The sequence below is a fragment of the Lagenorhynchus albirostris genome, chromosome 2 (assembly GCF_949774975.1).
Source record: "Lagenorhynchus albirostris chromosome 2, mLagAlb1.1, whole genome shotgun sequence".
Taxonomy (NCBI): Eukaryota; Metazoa; Chordata; class Mammalia; order Artiodactyla; family Delphinidae; genus Lagenorhynchus; species Lagenorhynchus albirostris.
In genome coordinates this window covers 153342996-153366791 of record NC_083096.1, presented here as the reverse complement: position 1 = coordinate 153366791, position 23796 = coordinate 153342996, and the positions used below count along the sequence as shown (strand labels likewise).

The following is a 23796-nucleotide window of genomic DNA, read 5'->3' as shown; positions in this document are numbered from 1 at the left end:
GTATTTCTTATATGTTGTGAAGTTTATCCTTGAGATAGTTAGTTTCAGCACATTTTCCTGCTGTACCCTGGGATATGGAGGCCACCCTTTGGGGCGATTTCTCAGCTGTATCTGCCCAAGCCTTGTAGAAAAGCACTAGCCCCAAACTAGCTCTTATATAAGTGTCTTTTGGGATTTTTATATGTCGTGAATATCAGATTCTGAGTCCGCATTCCATGTGAACGGGCTTAAGGTGTCCTAATCATATGGGTACTCTTTCTACCCAAAGCCAGGACCAGGCGGCTAGCAGGCAGATATTTTAGTCCTGTTTATGGCAGGCAGCACTTTCCCAGGCCCAGCTTTAAGCAGGGAGCCTACCACAGCCCTTGCCACTAGTGGGGTCTGCAAGTGTACTTCCCATCCTGCTGGAATGCTGAATCCTTCCTCAGAGGTACAGCTGCAACTCCTGCTCACCACTGGAATTTCCTCTCATTTCTGGCCCTTAGAGATTTCTCATTCTTGCCTTTGAACTTGGATACATGTTTTTGTTTATGTTTTTAATTATCCAGCATTTATATTGTGTATCTACTATTTTAAGGAGGAGGGACCTTAATAGGTGTTCAATCAAGTTTGACCTGGCAGGGCTTCCCTAGTGGCGCAGTGGTTAAGAATCCGCCTGCCAGTGGAGGGGACACGGGTTTGAGACCTGGTCGGGGAAGATCCCACATGCTGCGGAGCAACTAAGCCCGTGCACCACAACTACTGAGCCTGCGCTTTAGAGCCTGCGAGCCACAACTACTGAGCCTGCATGCCACAACTACTGAAGCCCGCGTGCCTAGAGCCCGTGCTCTGCAACAAGAGAAGCCACCACAATGAGAAGCCCATGCACTGCAACGAAGAGTAGCCCCCGCTCTCCACAACTAGAGAAAGCCCGCGCACGGCAACAAAGACCCAACGCAGCCATAAATAAATAAATAAATAAGTAAATTTATTTTTAAAAAAAGTTTGACCTGGCAGTCCTGCTCACTGGGCCTCCTATCCCTGTCATTGAGCCCCTAGCCTCCCTTCTGAGCCCCCATTCTCCTTTCTGAACCTCTATGTCCCTTACCAAGTCTCATCCCTTTTCAGAGCCCCCTTCCCTGACAATCTGCCATCCCTCCTACTCACGTCCTCTCCCTCCCTGAATCCTCCTCCAGGTTTCTCTGATCATGGGACCAGAGAGAAGGGAAGCTTTTTCCCATTGTACTCTCAGCAACTCAGAAAAGGCCTTCCTCCTCATTTTCCAAGGAACTCCACTGTCCCAGTGGCTCTCACTGAGAATGCGGAGCCCGCCAGCAGAGCTGCGGTAGTGCTGTCTTCTACATGGTTTTCCAGGAGTTGGGGTCATAGAGGAAGAATCCTGAAGGCGGAGGAGAAGCGGTGCAAGAAGGGATGGCTTTGACCTTCATTTCCACACCCCCTTCTCCCTCAGTGTCTCCTCCTTGTGGGCCCCCCTCCAGCCCTGAAGATCAATGGGGGTTCACTTTCACTGAGATCAGCGACACTGCTCCCTCCGCTTCCTGTGGCTCTGAGCTGACTGGCCCAGAAGGGTAGCAGGGGCTGGGCTAGGGACAGGTCAGTGGCACACCCAGATATGGGGGAGAAACTCCTTGGGACCCTCTAGCACCTCTACCTGCCAGGTGGCCTCAGTCTCTTGTCCTCTCTGGCCTCATTGGGAAAATGAAGCAGGTCCGATCCTTCTCTCATAATTCCTCCTGCTCTCAGTGCAGGTGGATCTCTGGAGGCAAATAATGCACATGATGCCGACACCCATGAGAACCCTCCCTTCCAATCCCCTCCTGCTAGGAAGACTCTCCCAGGGAGAAGAGGTGCTAGGACCAGGGAATTCTCACAGCATCTCCCAGCGCCATCCGAACGCACACCTGAAGGGTGATAAGATCAATGGTACACATTTGTACAGCTCCCTGCACGGTCGTGACTTTTTCATGTATTATTGCATTTAGTCCTCCCGATAGCCAGGGAAGTTGGGGCAGAGGTGGAGTGACCAAGGTCACCAACTAGTCCAAAGGTAGAGCCAGGAAGCCCAGGCATAACCTGTGGTTCAGTGATCTTTCTGTCCCCGCCCCCCAACTGCCGACCTCCCTGGGTACTGGCACCTCCAAATCGTCCTGTCCTGAGCTGTCTCGTGCAGAGCCCGAGCCTCTGTGGCATGCTCAGTCAGCCCCGGCCAGTCTCCCTGCTTCCCATCAGGCCCAACTGGACCCTCAGCACAGCATTCAAGGTCCCTTCTGTCCCCCTTGTCAAACTGGTTTTTCCTCCCCCACATTCTGTAACATCCTCCCTATCCCCACACCCCACCTACACACACACACACACACACACACACACACACACACACTCACTATAGCACAGGGGTAAAGAGCTACACTAGGCAAGTCTCTTCACTGAGTCTCAGCCTTCTTGTCTGTAAAATGGGGGTGTGAATAGGATTACCTCAGAGGGCTGTTGGGATGCTGAAATAGAAGATGCAGTTAAAGCATCCTACACAAGGTTCTGGGCCTCATTCATGGTAGCTGCAGGCATTACTGGTTGCACTTCTCTGCACCTCTCCAAGTCCTCCCTACTCCTGTCCCCAAGAAGGCTTCCTCCGCCATTGCCAGTGGAGACTTTCCCTCATCTGACTTCTAGCAACACTTAGAGCTATAAGAACACCAAAACAGGGGCTTCCCTGGTGGCGCAGTGGTTGAGAATATTCCTGCCAATGCAGGGGACATGGGTTCGAGCCCTGGTCTCGGAAGATCCCACGTGCCGTGGAGCAACTAGGCCCGTGAGCCACAACTACCGAGCCTATGCATCTGGAGCCTGTGCTCCGCAACAAGAGAGGCCACAACAGTGAGAGGCCCGCGCACCGCGATGAAGAGTGGCCTCCGCTCGCTGCAACTAGAGAAAGCCCTCACACAGAAACTGAGACCCAACACAGCCAAAAATAAATAAATAAATTTATAAAAAAAGGAATCCGCCTGCCAATGCAGGGGACATAGATTCGAGCCCTGGTCCGGGAAGATCCCACATGCCACAGAGCAACTAAGCCCGTGCGCCACAACTACTGAGCCTGTGCTCTAGAGCCCGAGAGCCACAACTACTGAAGCCCGCATGCCTAGAGCCTGTGCTCTGCAACAAGAGAATCCACTGCAATGAGAAGCCCGCGCACCGCAGCGAAGAGTAGCCCCAGCTCGCCACAACTAGTGAAAGCCCGCGTGCAGCAATGAAGACCCAACGCAGCCAAAAATAAATAAATAAATTTAAAAGAAAATAAAAAGAGAGAGAAAGTCCAAATAGTTTCTGGGGTGTGGAGAGAAAGGAGGAGGAGGTCTGGTGGGTGGAACCTTGACCTCCTCACCTCAATTCAACCAGAACACCTCTGCTTGAATGCTCTTTACATATTGGGGTGCTACCTTAAGATTCTGTCTGTAGAAAGGATTCCATTGCTAATAAAGTCTGAAAACCACTGACGTAAAACCCCCTTCCCACTCCAAGAAATCTGCATCCTTGGTTGACCTGAAGTCACACTAGCAGGCCGTCAGTCGATGACAGGCTTGAACCTGGCCGCAAGGTCCCCACAACTTCTAGACCTCAACCCTTTCAGACCTAGGAGTCTCCACCCCTGGCAGGAATAAGTCCTAGAGAACAAAGATTGGGCCATCTGTGGTTCCCCTCAGTACTGATCCCAGTACCCTGTGCACAGTGGGTAGGCACCAGCCAGGGGAGAGGACAGGTCACAGGCAGTTCTGGATACTGGCTGTGTATCCTTAGGTGAGTCCCCACGTGTCTCTGAGCCTCAGTTGGTGCTCAGCAAATGGGAGCTCTCTCCCTCCCCACTCTTCCTCTCAATCAATACTTGCTTCATTGATGGATGAAAGCGACAGTGATGAATTACAGAAGATCTTGGAGCCCCACCCCCTCCTTATGGGCAGATGGGGAAACTGAAGCCCAGAGCCAGGAATGGACTTGCCCAGGTGGGACAGAGTGAGTGAGTCAGGGCAGAGCGGGATGTTTTTTTGGCAGTGTTACCTGGGAGAGGTGTGGCGGCTGGTGGGGGTGGGTGGGAAGGAAGCTGCTGAGGGTGGGGTGAAGGGAACAGGTGGGAGAAAGGGAAGGAGGAGGGTGGGAAACCATAGCTCCACCCCCGCTCCCTCCAGCAGGGAGAGAGCCTGAGACAGCTGTGCGCTCAGAAAAGTGTCTTAGTCACTAAAGGCTGCGGTGGGGAAAGGCCTTCCTCCTGGTCACGCTCATGTCCCGGGAATCCGGACGGGACAGGAAGGCCGCCGGGTGACCCTCAGAGTGGCCACCTGTCCTCTTGGAACTGGACTTTCTCCTCTGCCTCCTCCACTTTCCCATGCACACACCAACCTAACTTTGCTTACATCCTCCTAGAACCATCTCCCAACGCCCCACCCCTTAGGAAGAGTTCCATGACTCTCCACTTTATTATTTATTTATTTTTGGCCGCACCGCGCAGCTTGTGGGATCTCAGTTCCCTGACCAGGGACTGAACCTGGGCCACGGCAGTGAAAAACCCAGAATCCTAACCACTAGGCTACCAGGGAACTCCCACAACTCCCCACTTTAAAAAGTGGTGGGCCTGTCCCATTACACATACACCTACAGGAGAAACACGCCTCTGTGCCCCATGAAACTCCCTCCTGAGATCTAACTTCCCTCCCTCTAGCTGCAGCCACAGTCTCTTTCTTCCTCTTGCTGCCTTTGAGGGGCGCATCCGGAGCTGGAGTTGGGAAAGGTGAGGAAAGACCCTCTCCTCGCAGTGAGGGCTCCTCACAAGGAGAGTAAGGGACTTTCGCAGCCCCCTAAGTGGGAAGAGAGGCGTGGCATCCGGGGGTGACGCTGAGCCTGATGATCCTCTTTCCCAGAACAGACCCCATTTCAGATATTCTGAGTGTTGATAAAGGGCAACCTGTGTTCAAGTGCCATTTCTGCGCATAAGAAGAGCCTCAAAAAGACCCCCAAGAGGGCTTCCCTGGTGGCGCAGTGGTTGAGAGTCCGCCTGCCGATGCAGGGGACACGGGTTCGTGCCCCGGTCCGGGAAGATCCCACATGCCGTGGAGCGGCTGAGCCCGTGAGCCATGGCCGCTAAGCCTGCGCGTCCGGAGCCTGTGCTCCGCAACGGGAGAGGCCACAACAGTGAGAGGCCCGCGTACCGCAAAAAAAAAAAAAAAAAAAGAGAAGACCCCCAAGAGACACCCCCCAGATCCCTTACAACTGCTTTCCTTCCCACCATTTCAAGTCCCCAGGCCTTAGTCCACCCCCCAGGACCCCTGACTGAGGAAGCCGAGTCAGGCAGTCCCATAGCGTCTGGGAGGGCCGTGCTGCCTATCTAGGGAGTGCTAGCTGCAGCTCATGGGGAGACGATGGGTTGACACAGCCGGGGCAGTGCATCCATAGCTGAGCCCCGGGGTCCAGAAACCTTCCCCAGCTACCAGTGAGGACGGGACATAAACTGCCCAGGGGCACCAGGCTCCGGCCCTCGGCACACCTGGGGCCAGGAGCAGCCAGAGGGATTCAGGTCGGACCCCAAAGGCAGCCTCTGCTACGCAGAGGGAAAAGGGTCACTGTTGGGGTAGGGGTGTAAACGGCTGTCAAGCCCAGTTTGGGGTCCCCCAGGTCCCTGCAGCCCCCTCTCAGCACGCCGGCAGCTCTGCCTCCTTCCCTCCCCCACTGGCGCTCAGCAGATCAATGCTGCCTTTGCTGACAGCTGAGAATCGAGCTCGCCTTCCCACCCCGTCCCCCGCCCCTCCCGCTCTGCTCCGTCCCCCGAGATCCTCCCGGAGGAACCGGGAAGAGTTTGCTGCGGAAGCGCTTCACCCTGGGGCAGGGCCTGCGGGTGGAGCGGCTGGTGTGGCCGAAGCTTTCGTCAGGGGACGAGGGAAGGAGGATCGGGAAACCCATATGACCACCGTGGGCTGGGCCAAGAGGGCTAAAGGGAACGAAAAGGCCTCCCCCAAAGCTAGAGAGAGTAGGTCAGGCACCAGGAACTTTCCGGCTGGAGAGGGAGTGCCGTGGGGGAAAGTCTCGCCGCTTTTGGGTGCGATTCTGTGAGCCTTTGGGGAGGAGGCTGTCCGGCCTCCGCGCTGGTTCAGAGCTCACCTCCCAACACCTGTGTGCCCTGAACCTTGCCCTGCCCTGGAAGCGAGGCAAGGGCGCGCTTCAGACTGGGCTGTTGCGGAGCAGGCCCCTCTGATCAGAGGAGACTCTTCTCTGGGGCAGAGTGGCCTAAGCGGAGGCTCTTCCCTCATCCTGAAGAAGGGACGCTCAGAGGCGGGGGTGGGGTGGGCAGAAAAGAAGACACACCTGAGGCCCACGGTGCTGCACACACAGGCCTTTCAGGCACGAGCGCACCCCGCCCCACGCGCACGGGGCACGGCCAGACGGGGCACACCTCGCTGACGCCGCCACCGCCAGCGGCCCGGACCCTGCACGCCCATCCACACCGCACCTCCTCACTCAATCTCACCATCACAGCCACCCACTGCGCCCACACAGCAGGCACTTCTGCATCCACTCACACTTAAACTCCGCGGGACCCGCGTCCCATCCGCGACGGCGGCCGCGACTCCTTGCCCCACTCGCCACAACCGCACATGAGGCATCCCGCCCCCAGCCCGGCCTTCGGGTCCACGCAGCCCCGCGCAGCCCGGCGCTCCGCTCGCACCAGCCGGGGGCCGCCGCCACGCGGTCCGGTCCCCGCCCCGACTCGGCGGCCCGCGCGGCGGGGGCGCCCTCCCGCCGCCTCTCCGCACGTCCCCTCCCTCCGCCCGGCCTCGCCGGCTCGCTCGCTCCCTCCCGATTTGGGAAGGCGGCCGCGGGGCGGGCGGGGGCGGCGGGGGAGGGGCGGGGCGGGGGAGGCTGACATGTGAGCGGCGCGCCGGCGGCAGGTGGAAAGGCGAGCGGCATGGAGCGCGTAATAAGAGAGTTGGAGTCGGAAAGAGCCGCCCCAGTCGCCGGGGAAGAGGGCGGTCAGCGCGGGCTCCGGCGGCCCCCCGGCTCTGAGCGCCCGCCCCCGTCCCCGGAGCGGCCCCGGCCCGGCCCCTAGCCCCCGCCGACCGCGCCCGCCTCGGGCCGCCCCGCCGGCCCTGGGTCCGAGACATGCGCCGCTGAGCGCCCCTCGCGCGCCCCAGCCCCGGACCGGACCCGGGCCCCGGCCCCCCCGCCTGGCGCCGCCCATGGCCGAGGCCCCCCCGCGCCGCCTCGGCCTAGCCCCCCTGCCCGCGGACGCCCCCCGCGCCGAGCTGGTGGCGCTCACGGCGGTGCAGAGCGAGCGGGGCGAGGCGGGCGGGGGCGGCTCCCCGCGCCGCCTGGGCCTCCTGGGCAGCCCCCTGCCGCCGGGCGCGCCCCTCCCAGGGCCGGGCTCGGGCTCGGGCTCCGCCTGCGGCCAGCGCTCCTCGGTCGCGTACAAGCGCTACCGACGCCTGCAGAACTGGGTCTACAACGTGCTGGAGCGACCCCGCGGCTGGGCCTTCGTCTACCACGTCTTCATGTGAGTTTGCTACCCCGAGCTCCCGACCGTGCCCTCGCGCTGCCGCCCCGCGTGGCCCCTGCCGGAGCCTGGGCTCCCGGGGGACGGCTGCCCGCCTTGGCTCCGCCTCCTGCCCCCCAGCCCCCCGGTCGGCCGACCCTCATCGCTCTGCGCCCAGGCCTGAACCCGATTTCCGATCCCCCCTCCCCCCACAGCCTGCCCCTAAACCCCCCCGTTCTCCAAGTCCTGACCCCAGCTTGACCTGGCTTCTGACCTCCCCCACCTCAACTCCTGATTTCCATCCTGATCTCCAACCCCTGCTTCTCTGTCCCCTGTACGCCCCACGTCCAGCTTCTTGTCCCCCATCACTCTCCAATCGGCAGCCACTAAAGTGCGGCTCCCTTTTCCTCTTCCTCACTTCTGTCTCCCTGTGTCCCAGACACAGAGGGCCCTTTGGCCCCCGCACACTTTCTGTCACCTTCTCCCCAGCTCTGTAGCTACAGTGGCCTCCCACCTGGACTCCCCTCGGAGATGTCCCTCTCCAGGGACGATCTCCCCCGCAGCCGAGGGCTGGTCCCCAATTATAGGTGTTTGGGGTCCCCTTGAGCCACCAGAGTTCTGACACTGGCGTGTGCTGTCTAACTTTGAGTTTTCACTCAGTCTTGCCATCCACCCTCAACTTCCCAGTGGCAGCAGTGGGCCCTGCCGCCTGCCCTGCAGGCTTGGCCAGCTAGCCTGCCCAGCTTGCTGGCCGCTGCACCAGGCCTGGCTCTGGGCACCCTGGGGAAAAAGAAAGAGGAGAGGAGTAAGTTTGGAAACACTCACGCTGCGGGCCCCCTCCTCCCCGTCGCCAGGCTCCTACAACTTTCAAAAACACTGACCCTTCTTGGATGTAAAGAGCGAATTTTGGCAGCTCAGAGCTCAGTCTTGGGGGACGGCCTGGCCCAGCCGGGAACATGAGAGGCCCCGCAGATATCAGTTGAAGGGCTGGGCCTGGCTCTCGGACGCTCGAAGGTGCCCGGGAGAGAGACCTCTGGTCCCTGGGAAATGTGCCGATATTAATCCCTTATTGCTGCCCCCAGAGAGGGCCCTCTAGTCTTGGGGTCTCCTGGGTGGTCCCCTTGCCTGTCCACCTGACTGTCCCACAGTCCTTTTGCCTGTCTGGCTGTCCCTCTGCCGGAGTGAGTTTCTGCCGGTGTGTGAGTTGTCCTGTCTCTGTCTCTCCAGCTATCCAACAGTCTTTCTGCTTGTCTGTTTCCATCCCTCTGTTGGCCTGTCCAGTTATCTGGGTGCCTGTCTGTCCATCTGTCTATCCACCTGTCCACCTGAATCTTACTCTTCTACTCGTCTGCTTCCACCTGTCTTTTGGTCTGTCTTCCTGCCTGACCCTCTGCTGTCTGCTTGCCTGCCTCTGCCCCATCCTAGCTGGCCCACAGAATTTCAGAGCGGAGGGGAGGAAAATGCTGGCAAAGGAGCCCCCTGACCACAGGGAGGGTAGCGGAAGGGAACTCTTTCAGCCTGTTTGCTCCTGAAGGTAGCAGCCACGATTCGGTGCAGAGACCTCCTGTGGCGGGCCGGGGGGGGGGGGGCGTGGGGGCAGAGAGTTGAGATGCTCTGGACGTGAGGTCGCACTTAGGGTCAGGGTCAATGGTTAGGAGTAGCCCAACCCCCAATGCCCATTGGCAGGGCCTGGATGAATCTTTTTCTCTGCAGAGAGGGCTGCTGGAGTGCTGCGGGTTCTCTGCTGGGGTAGCAGGGACGGTGGAGTTGGGGATGAGGGGCAGGGGACTGCTAGTGAAGAGCCGCTGCGTTGAGGCGCCCTTGCCCACCCTGCAGCCTGGGTGCCCGCGGAGGCTGAGACACTTCGCAGGGAGCAGCTGCATCCTCCGCGGGCTCCTCTTGGGAGATGACTTTTCCGCGGCAAGGCTGGGCCTGGGGAAGCAATAGAGCTCTGAGGTGGAGGTCCTTAGTCCCCAGGCCTGGCCTCTCAGCCCCTATGAGGGTGAAGGACTTGCCTCGTGTCCTCTGGCCAGCACTGTCTTCACCTCCTCTGGAGGGGCCTCTCCTTCCTCTCCAGGAACTAAATCCGCTAGTACCTTTGCCCCACATCCTGCCCTTTCTGGATGCCAGGAATGCCCTGGCCAGGGACATGGTTGTTCTGACCACTTGTCACCAGGATCCCAGGGCTGAGGCATCTCTCAGGAACTCTGGGAGAGGAAATGTGGTGTGAAAACGTCCGGACATTTGGGGATCTCGGGTCATTCATCTTAGAGGTCAGAGTGGGCTGAGGGGTCAGGAACCCCACCTCTTGCATGCTGTGCGATCTTGGGTTGATCACTGCGCCTCTCTGAGCTTTAGATCTCTAGGCCATCCAAGTGGGTAGAAACCCCAGCCTTGCGGGCCTCCCTTTTGGACGAGGTAATGGGTGGGAAAGAACTCGGTGAGCCGCAAGGGCCTGTGGGAGTGTGAGGGGTTGGTGTTATGATTGGACCTGGGGGAGGGGGCCGCACAGGAGGCCTCTCCTGTTCGTGAGGAGCTCCAGATGTGGGGCTCTGCAGTCACTCACTGCAGGGTCTTGGGCGAGCCAGGAAGTTCTTCCTGCTGCTGGAATTCTAGCCTGATTATTGCACTTTTGGTCAAATCCTTCCCCAGCCCCAATGACTCTCACAGGCAGCCCAAGTGAGGGGAGTCCAGTGTGCACAGGTAGCTAGGACCCCCTTCCCAGAGATTCAGGCCCTGGTGGGAGGGGCCCCAGAAGAAAAGCCTGCCAGAGAAGGACTCAGCAAGGAGGGAATTGAGGTGAGCCGGGTCCATTCACCCCAGGGGACACCTCCCTCACACCTGCCAGCCATGTCCCTCTGAGCCCCACCCAGAACCTGCACCTTCTCTGGCCCCGAGGTGTGGAACATCACCCAGACGACCAGCCCCAGTTCTAGCGTTTTTGCCAGCAGCCGCAGGCCTCTGGGAAGTGGGAACCGCTGACTCCTGTCTTCTCATTGAGACCCAGAAGGAAGGATTGCTGTCCCCTCTCCAAGCTCTCCCTCGTCTCTTTAGGCCCTTGGTCCTGTCACCAAGCCCCTACTACACCCCCTGTGCCCCAGTCCCTGATTTCAGCCCTCAGCCCTTCACAGTCCCTGCTCCCTGAATTTTGAGAAACACCACATCACTGCCCATCCTGCTTCTGAGCCTTTGGAAGGGATGTTCGCCTCCTTGCTGCACCCTGTCAAAGGCCACCCTGGCCTCCCTTTTGAAGTCAGAGGGCTGAAAGGGGCAGGTACAGACCAAAGCCCCATCTCCCCTCATCCTCCCCACGCCGCCTGCCGCTGCTGTGAGACTCTCCTCTCGCAGCTCCCAGCCCCCAGCTGCCCCGCGAACTTTCTCTAAGTGAAGGTTTATGCTCTGTAAACATCCTTCGTCAGCCTTGTCCCTGGGGTCAGAAGCTGTGGGAATGGGGAGGGGAGGAGGTAGCAGCAGCTCCTGGGCCCCTCAGGCTCCCAACCCCGGTGCCTCCCACCAAGCTCCCACCCTGACTGTCAGAAAGAACATCACCTGCGTTGGAAATAATCCCAGCAAAAGCTGCCCAGAGCCCCCGGGCAGGCACCCCTGCTAGGTGGGTCCACACATTTTGACAGCCCCATTTTGTTTATGGGAAAACTGAGGCTCTGGAGACTGACATCACACAGTGGATCAGTGGCAGATGCAGGCTCAGGCCGGAGACTCCTGATTCTCTGTCCAGGGCCTCCCTGCTGCTCCCTGAGGCTGCCTGGGTTGGCCCTTGGAGTTTGAACTGAAATTGCTGATCACACGTGGAGCATCAGCCATGTGCCGGGCACCGTGCTGACGCCCTTTATAAACCGCTCTCACTGTGTCCTTTAGCAGCCCGGTAAGGCGGGCGCTGGGGTCCTCCTCATTTGCAGGTGAGGAAACTGAGACTCAAGAGAGGTCCCCCCGGTCAGCGTGGAGGAGCCTCAACCCAGAGCTGGTGCTGCCTCGGTGCTGTCTTCCTCTTGCACCTCAGCTCCAGCCGGCCCCCCAACCCTGGGCTGCTCAGGAGCCACACCCCTGCGTCATTGTCCCCCTGTCCCCCCAGGACACAGGCTGTTGGGGGAGTGGGCAGCGGCAGAATTTTGTGGAATCGGGTGGAAACTGCCCAGCCTCACCCAGTGCAGTCACACTTTTGTTGTGCAGGCTTCGCACACACACATCCCTGCTACATGCCCGTTGGTCTGTCTCATGCACGCACTCCTGGCCACTTGGAAACACCTGCCCAGGGGTGTCACAAGCGCACACACAGCATACATCCAATGCAAAGAAATCTAATGCACAGCTGCTCCCAGAGCTCTAATGCTCTGCCTTCACAGACGCACACCTGGGCCTGCGCCCCAGGCTAGACCTCTAGGACGGAGCTGAGTCGGCCCCATCTCTTGCGTTTTCTGCCTCCACCTGTTCACAGCTACAGGTCTGCCCTTATGGATCTGTGTGTGTTTGTGCATCCGCCTTGGAGGGCAGCCCTAGACCCTTGTGGGAGTGTGTGGCTGGCTTCCTAGGACTTTGCTGGCCTTTGCTTCTCCTGAAGCTCCCTCCGAGGTCCTCTGTCCAGCCCTGCGGTGCACTGTTGGGTTCACCAAGGCACAGAAAGGGGGCAGATACTCGTCCGAGGTCACATCCGATGAGTTGGTGGTAGAACTATGCCTGTAACCCAGGCCTTCTGCCTCCCAGATCAGGCCTTTAGATAGTATTTTTCCTTGCCCAGCCAATAGGGGAGACTGCTCCAAGAACTTGGCTTTGCGATGGAGAAAGTCTTGGGGTGTGACCCAAATTTTTCGTGCCGCTATTTTTCAGTCCTGGTCCTTCTGTTTGGTCTTTGTAAGAAGGGCATAATGGAGAGACCATCCTGCCGGGCTTCTAGCCCTTATTCTATCTCTCTCCCTACCCCTTACACCCCCTTTGCTCCCTCCTTTCCACATTCTCCTTTGGGGTCACTGGAGCAGGTTGGATTTCTTACTGTCTGCTACCCCACCCCAACTCCATGGTACATTCCTTCCTTCCATCGATGAAGCCCTGCTGGTTGTCTAACTTCAATCCCTATTGCTGCAGAAGCCTATATTCTCAGAATGCCGGAGCCAGGAGAGTTTCAAGCGGTGATTATTCTTGGGCTGATGGCAGCAGTTTGAATGGGTGATTAATTTAAGGTTCTCTGAGCCAGTCAGGGGAGCTGAAATTGTCTGGGGAACAAGGAGAGAGGAAGGCTCTGCAGAGCGGGCCAAGGCCGTGTCCCCAGAGGAGGCTGTGCAGGGAACTTCCCCAGACTTGGAGAAGCCAGCTGGAGGTTTTCTCATCCCCCTTCCTCCCCTGCACCCATGTGGGTCTTTGGCCAGGGCCAACCCTCTTATGGGCTAGGGGGCCCAGCGGGGAATTCTGAAGTGTCTGACCTGTAGGCGGCCCCTTTGTTAAAGGCCCCTGTATGGGAGTTGTGGGGCTGAGGTGGAGGAAGAGGGGCTACTTTTCATTTCTCCAGAGGCTGCCCCGCAGGGGGTTAAGAGCATGGGATCTGAGTCTGACAGATGTGGGTTCATCTCTGGTTCCACTCTTAGCAGTTATGTGTCCTTGGGCAAGTTATTTAACCTCTCTGAGCTTCCATTTTCTCATCTGAAAAGTAGGACTAATAATACCCGCCTCTGGAATTGTCAGGGCCGAGTTAAAGCACCTGACACCATGCTGGGCGCAAATAGTAGCCGTTATCTTATCACCGTTATTATTATTATTATATCGTTATTATCATCATCGTCCTCCTTCCTGGAGAGAGGTTTGACGGATGTCCTTGTCAGCACGGTGAGTGTGTCTGGGTGTACCTGGGAGTGACCAAGAGCTGCGTTCGCCTGGGTTATGGGGTGAGCGGCTCTGCACTGGGAGCCTGAGGACGCGTTTCTGTGGACATCCGAGGAGCGCCTAGGATGCGCCGTGCCCTGCCTCTTCCCGGCATTCTCTCACTTAACCCTCACAGCCATTACATCAGGTGGGCACATAATAGTGGCACATATCCTCATTTCACACTTGAGGAAAGTGGGGCTGCTGAGGGGACATCACCCACTTGCCCAAGGTCACACAGCGAGTGTAATGGTGGCACCGGGACGTCAGCCTGGGTGCCTAGGATCTCACTGACTGTTCCTTCCTTCACTTGACAAACAGAGTTAAAGAGCATCAACTCCGTACCAGGTCTGGGGAGGCAGAGGGAGAGACAGACCACGCCTGCGCCCCGCCGGGAGTGCGGGGGCGGGGGGGGGAGGGTTGCCCAGTGAGGAGGCTGTAGAGGCTGCCTGGACCACTGGGCTCTCCTGCCTCCTCTCCCAGGGACTCGCAGAGACGGAGTAGGTGTGAGCGTGTCTGTGTGTGTACAGGGAGGATGGCGTATGTGAGGGTGTTGCTGTACGGCTGAGATGTGGGCCTCATTATCAAACTCTGCAGCTAGTCTGGCCCCAGGCAGGCGGAAGTGAAGCCGTGGTGCCCAGGGGGACAGCCAGGGACTCCTGGGAGGGGAGGGCCATCCCCCACTCTCTCCTGAGCTTGTCGTTCTGGGGAATAGGGACAGGGAATCCCAAAGGAGACTTAGACGTCTTGGTCCCGACACTTACTGGGAAGGTGCCCACCCCTGCTCTACCCCAATCCCTGAGCCTCACTCTCCCCCTCTGTAAAATGGGGCTGAGCAGGAAAGTGGATCCTAAGGGCTGCCTTGCACAGAGGGACTCTGGATGCATGGGAGGAGCCGCTGTCTCAGACCTTGAGTTTTATAGGGTGGGGGTAGGGGTAGGGTGTGGGGTGGTGGCAGTTCTTCTCCAGTACCTTCTTCCTGAGCTCCTCAGAGGACTGGGCAGCACTTAGAAGGGCACCGGGAAGGCTGACTGCCCCCAGCGGGGACTCTGAGGGGCCGGGGAGAGGGTGCTGGTCACACTTCTGGGGCATCCGTAAAGCACTCCCCCCGGGACTCTAGGCTTTCTGGGCAACTTGTCCCTAGGGCAGGATCTGCGTGCCCTGGGGGTTGGCACCTGGGGAGGTGAGACCGGGAGGGGCAGCCCCAGGCAGCAGACTAATTGGGCAGTGCCTGAGGGAGGGAGGCAAGGGAGCAGGGAGCTCAGCGATTCCTTCCTCTCAAAGATTTGGGGAACAGTGGGTGGAGCGGGGTCTCCGGCCCAGGGGCCCTCCTCAATCCCTGCAGGGAAGTCTGGGGAACGCTTTCTCCTGAGACTCCTCAGACATCTAGGCCAGGCAGGTGGGACAGGGGGAGAGCAGCTTGCTGGAGATAAATGGGCCCACTGAAGCAGGCGAGATAGAGGTCAGACAGGAGGAAGGACTGACTGCCCCAAACCAGGAGGTAGAGTGAGATTCCCTGGGGTACTTTTTCCAAAACTTGGGAACCCATGTCTAGCTGGCCTGGACAAGATTTACTCTGCCCATTGTGCCTATCAAGCAGGTGGCACCCAACCCTCCCAGCGTGATGGAAGGAGAGTGGATGGAGCTGCTCCCTTTGAGCCCCTCTGTTGGTGGGGGGGGCAGGGGGGATCAGATCAGGCACCCTTTCGCTTTTTGTGGGGGGGTGTGGTCATCTCCTCCATCCTTGCTTCCCTGCCACTCTGCCCGGGAGCCTCGGGCCGGTCCAGGTCACTGCCTTTGGGTTTATTTTTTTGCCGGGCTCGGCTGTCCCCTTGGAGGGGAGGGGTAGGGAGAGAGGAGGGGAGAAGGAACAGCTGTGTCAGCACAATCCTGGCACCTCTGCTTCTGCCCTCCTCGGTCCGGCTGCCACCCTCTTCTGGAGAGACCAGTCCCTGGGGACAATGGGGACCCAGACCCCTGTGGGACCTCCTCCCCTGGGGCAGGACCAGTAGGTCTGGATTAGGTCTTTCTCCCCTCACCCTTCCTCCGTTCGTCCTGCCGCAGAGCATCAGAGGCGGAAGGGCCTCCGAGCTCAAGCAGAGTCATGGCTTTGTTTCCCACGTGGGGAAACTGAGGCCAAGAGTAAGGACACAGCACACCTGGGGCCTTCTCCACCTCCCTTCCGCGATAGATGAGACTGGTGCTGGAGCTGCCGAGGACCGAGGAAAGCTGCCTCCCATGCTGCCCTCTACTCTGAGGGAGGGGGGCAGCCCCTGATTTCATTCGCTCATCCAATCTTCTGGCCTCCGGGGACTGGTGCCAGTCTGGTGGGAGAGACCTAGGATGGGGGCCGGGGGAACATGTGACCCAAGCCTCCCTCCATGCCCTTTATCTTCCTTTTTGTCGAAAAGTAAATTAGCCCCATGTTACACATAGGGAAATTAAGGCCCAGAGTCAACATAGCTGATAAGTTGTAGAGACAGGATTTGAACCCAGACTGTGGCACCTGGGATGCTGCTGGGCTGCCTCCCGAGGGGCCCTTCCTTGCTCGCACACCCCCTTCCCTTGACTCTCCTCAACACCCCCCTGGCTCTTCCCTGGGTTCTGTCAGCAGCTCTGCCCCCTCCTTCTCCCCTTGAATGTTGGGTCTCCTGGGGACTCTGTCCTGGGCCCTCCTCTCCATGCACAGTTTCCATGTGTGTGCACATACTCCTGTGACTTTGGGGGGTCACCTCTGTGATGACAGCCTCCCCCTCTGCAGTTTCATCCCTGAGCTTCCTGTGGACGCCTCACCTGCTCATCCCCTGGGCACCTCAACCTCAGCATCTGTCTCCAAACGTATCCACCTCCCCCCAACAGTGACCCCTTCACCGGCAGTGCCCAAGTCAGGAAGCCCTCTCTCGAGCATCCTTTGCTTCTCGCCTAAGAAACAACCTAGAGCGTCCCCAGGTGTGCTTTTTTTTTTTTTTTTTTTTTTTTTTTTTTTTGCGGTACGAGGGGCTCTCACTGTTGTGGCCTCTTCTGTCGCGGAGCACAGGCTCCAGACGCGCAGGCTCAGCGGCCATGGCTCACGGGCCCAGTCGCTCCGCGGCATGTGGGATCTTCCCAGACCGGGGCACAAACCCGTGTCCCCTGCAACGGCAGGCGGACTCCCAACCACTGCGCCACCAGGGAAGCCCCCCCAGGTGTGCTTTTAATACTCCGGATGCTTCTCCTTCCACCCCACAGTCCGTCCCCTCTCCCGCCCACCCCATCATCTAGCGAACTCCTATTTACCCTTCAGATCCCAGTTTGAGCACCACCTCTTCTTGGAATCGCTCCCTGCGCCCCCCACCCCTGGCTTGACTGGGGGCCCTTTGGAGCCCCCTGATCTCTACTCACCCTCCCTTGTGTATTCTGCGCTCTTCTGTATGGTGGGGTTGAGCACAGTGCGTGGCTAGTAATTAGTGAATGTTTGCCGAGCCAGGGAATGAAGGTGACATTGAGGCTGGTTGTTAGGAAGAGAAGGGTTTTGCCGACTAGAGAGAAGTGGAAAAATGACCCCTGGGTCCTCTGGGTGCAGGCAGTGAGCTGGAAGCCCTTGTGATTTTTGTCCTGAGTGCGCTCCACGTCGAGGCCACAGCTAGAGCAAAGGCTTTGAGGCAGGACTCTGTTATTCTACTCTCTTTGCCCCAGGATCTGCAGAGTCTGGTGTGTCCAGAGGGTCTGGCTACAGAGGTGGGCTTTACCCTGTGGACGACGGGGAGCCATAGGCAGCGTCAGGACAGGGAGGCGCCGCTGGCTGGGAGCCTGGGCTTGATTGATCTCGTCTCAGAACCAGTGCTCTGCAAACTCTAGACCACTTAACTCTCCAGGTACCACTGTGTGGCAGCACTATTCATGTTCCCATTTTGTAGATTGGAAACTGAGGCTCAGAAAGGGGAAATAATGTTCACCAAATGACACAACTTGCCCGTGGTGGAATCAGGATTCAAACCCATGTCTGTGTGACTCCCAAACCGAAGCTGCAAAATGGTTCTCATGCGCGTCAGCAGACCCGGGCTTTCTTCAGTGGCCTAAGGCAAAACTGAGAGAAATAAGGACAACGTGGTGACTTGGCCACAAAGCTCAATTTATTTCATTTAAAGGACTGTCTTTTAGTCTGAGATTATGTCCTTTCTTTTATGAAATGACAGGCCTGGGAATTTTTTAAAAATGTCCTTACTTGGCGAAATAAAAAGCTGACAACTTCATGCAGTCCCTAAATTGTTTTTGAAAATTTTACCGGTGCGTGAAATCCCTGAGTCTGGGCGCCATCCTGCCTTCTCCCTCCTGAGCTCTGGGGCCAGAGCTGGGAGGGGTCCGGGTGGGGATGAAAGGATTAGAGGGCTGGGGCAGCCATCAGTCTCCCCGGTCTATTCCTCCTGGGCCTCAGGGCCTGCCTGCCCTGGAGTGCGGTGAGGACCAGCCCAGGGCTCTTGCCAAGATTGTTCTCGGGGCAGGGGTTGGGGGTTAGGTCACCCAGAATCAGGGCTTACCCCGCAGTTAAAGGAACATTGAACCAGATGTCAGCAGGCCGGGGTTTGGCTCCCGCCTCTGTTTCTTGTAACCCCAGGCAGGCGACTCAACCTCTCTGAGGCTCCAGCTTCCATTCATGTAGAATGACAATTATCACCTCCACCTGCCCACCTCCCAGGGCCGCTGCCTGCGTCAGGTGCTTCATGAACTACAAAGTGCTTTGACAAGAGGAGGGCCTGTTGTGCGTTTACTCTCCCTGCTCCCCGGCGTGTGCTCCCTCTTCTCTTGGGTCCTGGACCCCTCATCTCACCCTGGCCTGCACTGGTTTCAGCCCTGAGGAGGGGATATTGTGGGGGAGGGTGGTTGGTATACACGGCCTGTAAGAGCATATCGGCCAGACTGGCATTTGCTTTCCTCAGGAGCCCCCTGCGCAGCAGCCGGGGCTCTGTGACCACCTTACTGGGGGCTCAGAAGCTCAAGGGTTCTAACGGTTTTCACATAGTAATAAGTTTCATAGTCTAACCTATACGGGGTATGGTGCCAGATCTGGGGTGTTTTCCACATGCTACTTCCTCTAATCCTTCTCAGAGCCCTAGGAGGTAGGCAGTGTCATTACCCCATTGTACAGAAGAGGACACTGAGGTTTAAATGGTCAGCATAAGCCCTGTCCTGCAGCCACTAAGCGGTGAATGTCCAGGAGGATGGAACTGAAGCCTGAGTGTGCAGGGACTCCGTGGAGTGAGCGGGTGGGAGCAGGTTTGCCGGGCCACCGTGGGCGGGCTGGCGTGGGGGGCACTTATAGTGTATGTGGGGTGTGTGGGTTAGGGTGGGAAAGCAAGAGACACCTTCCTGCTGGGTGGCCTTGGGCAGTCACCTCCGTTTCGGACGCTCAGCGTACCCCGCTGCTATGGCTCTCAATAAAACAATAACAGGGCTTCCCTGGTGGCGCAGTGGTTGAGAGTCCGCCTGCCGATGCAGGGGACACGGGTTCGTGCCCCGGTCCGGGAAGATCCCACATGCCGCGGAGCGGCTGGGCCCGTGAACCATGGCCGCTGAGCCTGCGCGTCCGGAGCCTGTGCTCTGCGACAGGAGAGGCCACAGCAGTGAGAGGCACGCGTACCGCAAAAAAAGAAAAATATATAATAATAATAAAGACAATAACAGCCAACGCTTATAGAGTGCCTGCCATACGCCAGATGCTGCTCTGAGGACTTGCCCTTTTTCTCTCACTTTTTCCTCTCAACAGCCAGAGGAGGTAGCTACTACGGTTGTGCCCATTTTTCAGATGAGGAGGCTGAGGCACAGAGAGGTTGAGTAATTTGCCTGGGTGTAGGTAGTGGGGCCAGGATTCAAACCCCAGAAGTCCAGCTCTGGAGGCTGTCATCTTTTCCACCATATTATGCCTAACTGGCCCTGATGGGCCTGCCTGCTGGGAGGCTGCTGTGAGGACCAGTTGAGCCTTAAAGTTCAGGTCCTATCTCCACCCCAGTTCTACACTGAGGATTCATTCCTTCTTTCTTCCTCTCTCATTTGGGAAGCCTTGACTGGCAGTCCCTGGGGGCCAGGGCCTATCCCACATGCTGGGGACAGAGCAATGAATCAGACCCTGCTGTGCTCCCCGGGGAGGGGGGGGAGTGTGGGGGGGAGATGCACCTGGCAGCTGTCTGGGTGGAGTCCTGTGGGGGCCGGCCCAGTCCCAAACTGGCGGTGGCTGGGAAGGCTTCCCAGAGGAAGAGGTTTCAGCTGAGATGAAACGTGAGTAGGAGTCAAGGCAAATAGGAGGAGGGAATAGCATTCCGGGCAGAGGGACTAGCATGGGCAGAGCCCAGAGGTGGGTCTGAACATGACATTTGTAAAGAACTGAAAGATGGCAGGAGAGTGGGAGCCTAGACGGGGCAGGAGGTGTGCAGAGAAGGGGCTGGAACGTGAGCAAGGCCAGGCTGAGAACTCCAGGCTGAGGAGCTGTGGCTTCCTGGAGGAGGCTAGAGTTCAGGAAGGAACTGAGGACGGGAGTGCCATGGGCAGATTGGTATTTTAGAAACACCTCTCTGGGTCTGGCAAGGAGGATGGTTGTGGGGAGGCTCTAGCAGGGTGCCCTGGGGATGCCAGCCATTTGGCCTCTTTTTCCCTCCGCCTTCCCCTCACGGCCCAGCCCCCTGAGCGTCTCCTCTGGAGCTGCCCACGAACCCTGCCAGGGCCTGGCCAGACCTGGCCTGAAGCCCTCGGATTTTGCCTGTATGGAAAGTTCAGCTGCTTATGCAAAGCCTGGCTTGGGGGAAGGTGTGTGTGAATGAGCTGAGGGAGGCCTTGGAGGCAGAGTGGGTGGATGCAGGCCCTGAGGCTACCTGCAAAGGGGGTCTGGGGTCTAAGGGGGTCCCCAGAACAGTGACCTTAGAGCAGCCCCATGAAAGCACCGGGTTAGGCCCAGTTGATGGCGGGAGTGCCCTGGGGAGGGGGCAGAGCCCAGGAGGCCCAGCCTGCCAAGCTCCTTGCTCCCTCCCTGTCTGCCAGCTCAATAGGGTGTGGAAATCACGGATCCCACCCGGCCCCCTCACTCTACCAATGGGGAAACTGAGGCCCAGAACAGGGCATAGACCAAACTTAGGTCAGTGGCAGAGCCTAGGCTCAGCCCAAGAGTCTCAATTGTCCCCAACAACAATAAATAACAGTGAAAACCTCTCTGCAGAGCTGGCCTGGGCTCAGGTGCCCTGTGTGTTGTCTTGGGTAGGTCTCTTCACATCCCTGAGCCTCAGCCTCTGGGTCCAAAATACTGCCTCATACTGGGAAGAACATCGCCTCTCCCACTTGATGCTTTAAGGCATACCTGGCCCATTGTGGGGCTTAATTAACGTTTACTCAATGAATCCCATTGAATTCTCATAACGCTGGAGGAAGATATTTATTACACTATTTTATACTGGGGCTCAGAAAGGAGAAATGACTTGCCCAAGGGCATTCAGCTGAGAAGTGGCTGATATGGGACTGGAGCCCAGGTGTCTGGGCACCTATCTAGGACCCCTGATGGACACAGCTCCTATTTTGAGCTTTCAGTGAAAAGCAGCTGGTGTCCTAAGCAGGATCCATCAGTCGGTTGGGCAGAGTGTGTGTGTGTGTGTGTGTGTGTGTGTGTGTGTGTGTGTGTGTGTGTGTGTGTGTGTGTGTGTGTGTGTGTGTGTGTGTGTGTGTGTGTGTGTGTGTGTGTGTGTGTGTGTGTGTTTTAAGCTGGGCTGGCCTGCAGGCTGGAACTCAGCTCACATCAACCCCTGTGCTTCCGTGCTTGGGCCAGGCTGCAGCTGCTGCCTCATGGGGAAGGGGACCTTTCCACTTGCCTTCCTGCACTGAGGTTTTTTTCTCTTGGCCTGGTTAGCTGGGGAGAGGAGCTGGTCGTGGGATGACCAACAGGCACCTGCCAGCCCCTCCCACGATGGAGTCTGGCCATCTAATGCCCTGCACATGACAGGCATGGCGTGGTCACTGGGCTGGGGAAAGGGATTTGCACTTTCCTAATCTGGGGGCTGCAGCCCTCCTCTGTCTTGGCCAGGGCCGTGGGAGAGGTTTGTCTCTGCCCCCGTGCCCAGTGGCCCCAGCTCAGATCCCTGGCACACACCCAGCTACTCTGCTTGGGGCCTTCCCTTGCCCTGTTCACGCTCCCGCCACCCTCCATCCCCCCACTGATTTAGGCAGAGTTGGGACTTATGGGGCCAAATGCTGGGGCATTTGTGGCTGGTGGAGATGCAGTGCCGTGCAGAATTTGGGGCTGAAGGATGGGGGCAATGTCAGGGAGGTTTTGGGCCCATGTTGGGGCAGAGTTAGGGGGTAGACCTCATAGGGGTACAGAGCTGGAGTGTTTGGGGCTAATCCTGGGCCACCCCTTCCTGGAGAAATTTGGCTACAAGTCAGGGAGGCAAATGTGTGGGCTATGCCCCCCCTCGCTGGGCGGTAAACACAGCCGTCGCCCAGGAGACGAGCCCAAACATCTCAGCCCCCCACGGTTATTTATACCAGGACTCCCTCTCCTTCTTGGGCCTGGTCTGGCCTCTCAATCCACTCCTGAGCTGAGCGTCCTGAGTGGAGGGTCCAGCCCCCGTCAAGGCAGGAGTCCCCAGCAGCAGGCCTGCTTAAATCCCACTAGGGACTGGGCACTCACCACCGCCCAATGGCATGTCCATTGGAGGCACTGGGTCTTACTGATCAGAAATGTGCCCACGGAGGCCAGGGCCTGGCCAGGAAGCGGGAGCCCTGGGATCGAGCACAGGATTTGCTCTAAACTGCTGCATGACTGTGGTCCCTGTAACCTCAGCTTCCCCATTGTTCAGTAGGAGGGAAGGGTCCTGACTGCTGTTGTGCAAGCTTTTAAGCAGTAGATCTGGTTCTTTAAATGAAACGTGACACAGGAGTGACACAGTATATAAAATACATTAAAGCAGGGCTGCTCCAGGTGAGTCAAAGGTGGGGTCCCAGAATTCTGCCCACTCACTCTATGGCCCTGCATACCACCAACCTGGAGCCTGTGTGCGGCCCTCCTTGTTCTAGAACACCTTCCAGGGGACCCTGGAGTTCCCACCCCATGGCTTGCACAGACCTCTTTGATGGTTCGCCATCCCAAGGGCCACTGTTGTGTGAGTGCTCCTAGGTCGAAGGGCAGCTGTTTGCAGCCAATGTGGATGAGAGCAGGCTGGGGGCAGCCACAGGAATGTACCCAAGGCCCCCTCTGGTGAGGGACGATCCCAGTGTGGGAAGAGAAGAGGGCACACCATGGGCCAGGGACTGGAGGGTAGCAGGGGCTGGCTGTCCCCTCCCTGCCAGATTCCAACATGGGACTCCAAGGGATCCAAGATTTTACATTCAGGCCTAGCCTTCCAGATCCTTATGAAGCTGTATGTGTCAGGAAGGATAGATCATATTTTATTTAACAGCTTGTTAGCTTGATTTAAGCTTTTAAATATTCAGACTTCTAGTATGTGCGTCTCCATTCTCCATTTGTACTCTTTCCCAGCCCCACCAGGTAGGCTTGCATTGGCCCTCCCTCCACCCGCCCACCCACCTCTGTAGCAACCCCAAGATGCCCTTGCTGAGAACTCTTGGGCTTCAGAGGACAGTGGGACATTCCTGACTCACTGATGCTTAAGGCCCTGGAGACCTGGACCTTCTTGTTGCCTCCCAGATACTGTCTGAGCATGTACTGGCCAGCCCGCGGGAAGTAGAGGAGTCAGAACTGGCTTTGCCCTTGACGGATGGATCCTAATGAGCTGGTGGGGGGTGGGGGGTGGACAGAGGTAGGAACTGTCTCAGCACAAAGGGGTCCTGGGGTGCCCAGAGAGGGCCAGGAATCCCAGCCAGGGGCTGGGGGAGCACTTCTCCTCAAAGCAGATCAGGGATTCTTGGGGAGGAAGGGGGAACATCCCAAGGAGAGGAGAGAGCACAAAAGTCACCAGGGTGGAAATAGACAGAGTATGGAGGGGTGGAGTGTGGCTGATGCCTAGTGTGTGCACAGCCTCAAGCTCTGGGCTGAGGACCTCAGGTTGTGAACCATGAGAAGCCACTGTAGGATTGTAAATGGGGGAGGGGTGCACAGACTGCAAGGTAAGTGGGCTGCGGGTGAGGGTGAGGATGGTGCTGGAATCGTGGTGGTCAGTGAAGAGGTGCTGGAGGGAGGAGGAATGGGGCGAGTGCTTGACCGGGCAGGAGTGGGGGGCTGGGAAGAAAGAGCTGATCTCAACTTTGCCTTCTGGAGCCTGTTCGCTATGTCCTCCTTCGCTCTGTCTTGGTTCCTGCCTCTGTCTCCCACCATTCTGCTGCCCTGGGTCTCCATGCTGGCGAGAGGAGTTCCTCTTCCCAAACCCCCCTCCCCAACTAGGTGGGGAGTGTGAGGCCACTGTATAAGCTGTATAAGAGGGGACCTGCTCATTCATTCATTCACT

The 23796-nt window shown here is 58.0% G+C and overlaps 1 protein-coding gene across 2 annotated transcripts in view; it reads left to right on the top strand.

Moving 5' to 3' along the window:
• Positions 1–7217: 7217 nt before the first annotated feature.
• The window catches only part of KCNQ4 (potassium voltage-gated channel subfamily Q member 4), a 56544-nt gene continuing 39965 nt past the window's right edge, over positions 7218–23796 (top strand). For both annotated transcript variants that reach the window (XM_060140394.1, XM_060140393.1), the window contains exon 1: positions 7218–7531. In XM_060140394.1, coding sequence (XP_059996377.1) covers positions 7218–7531 — 314 coding nt within the window. The remainder of the gene's footprint in view (positions 7532–23796) is intronic.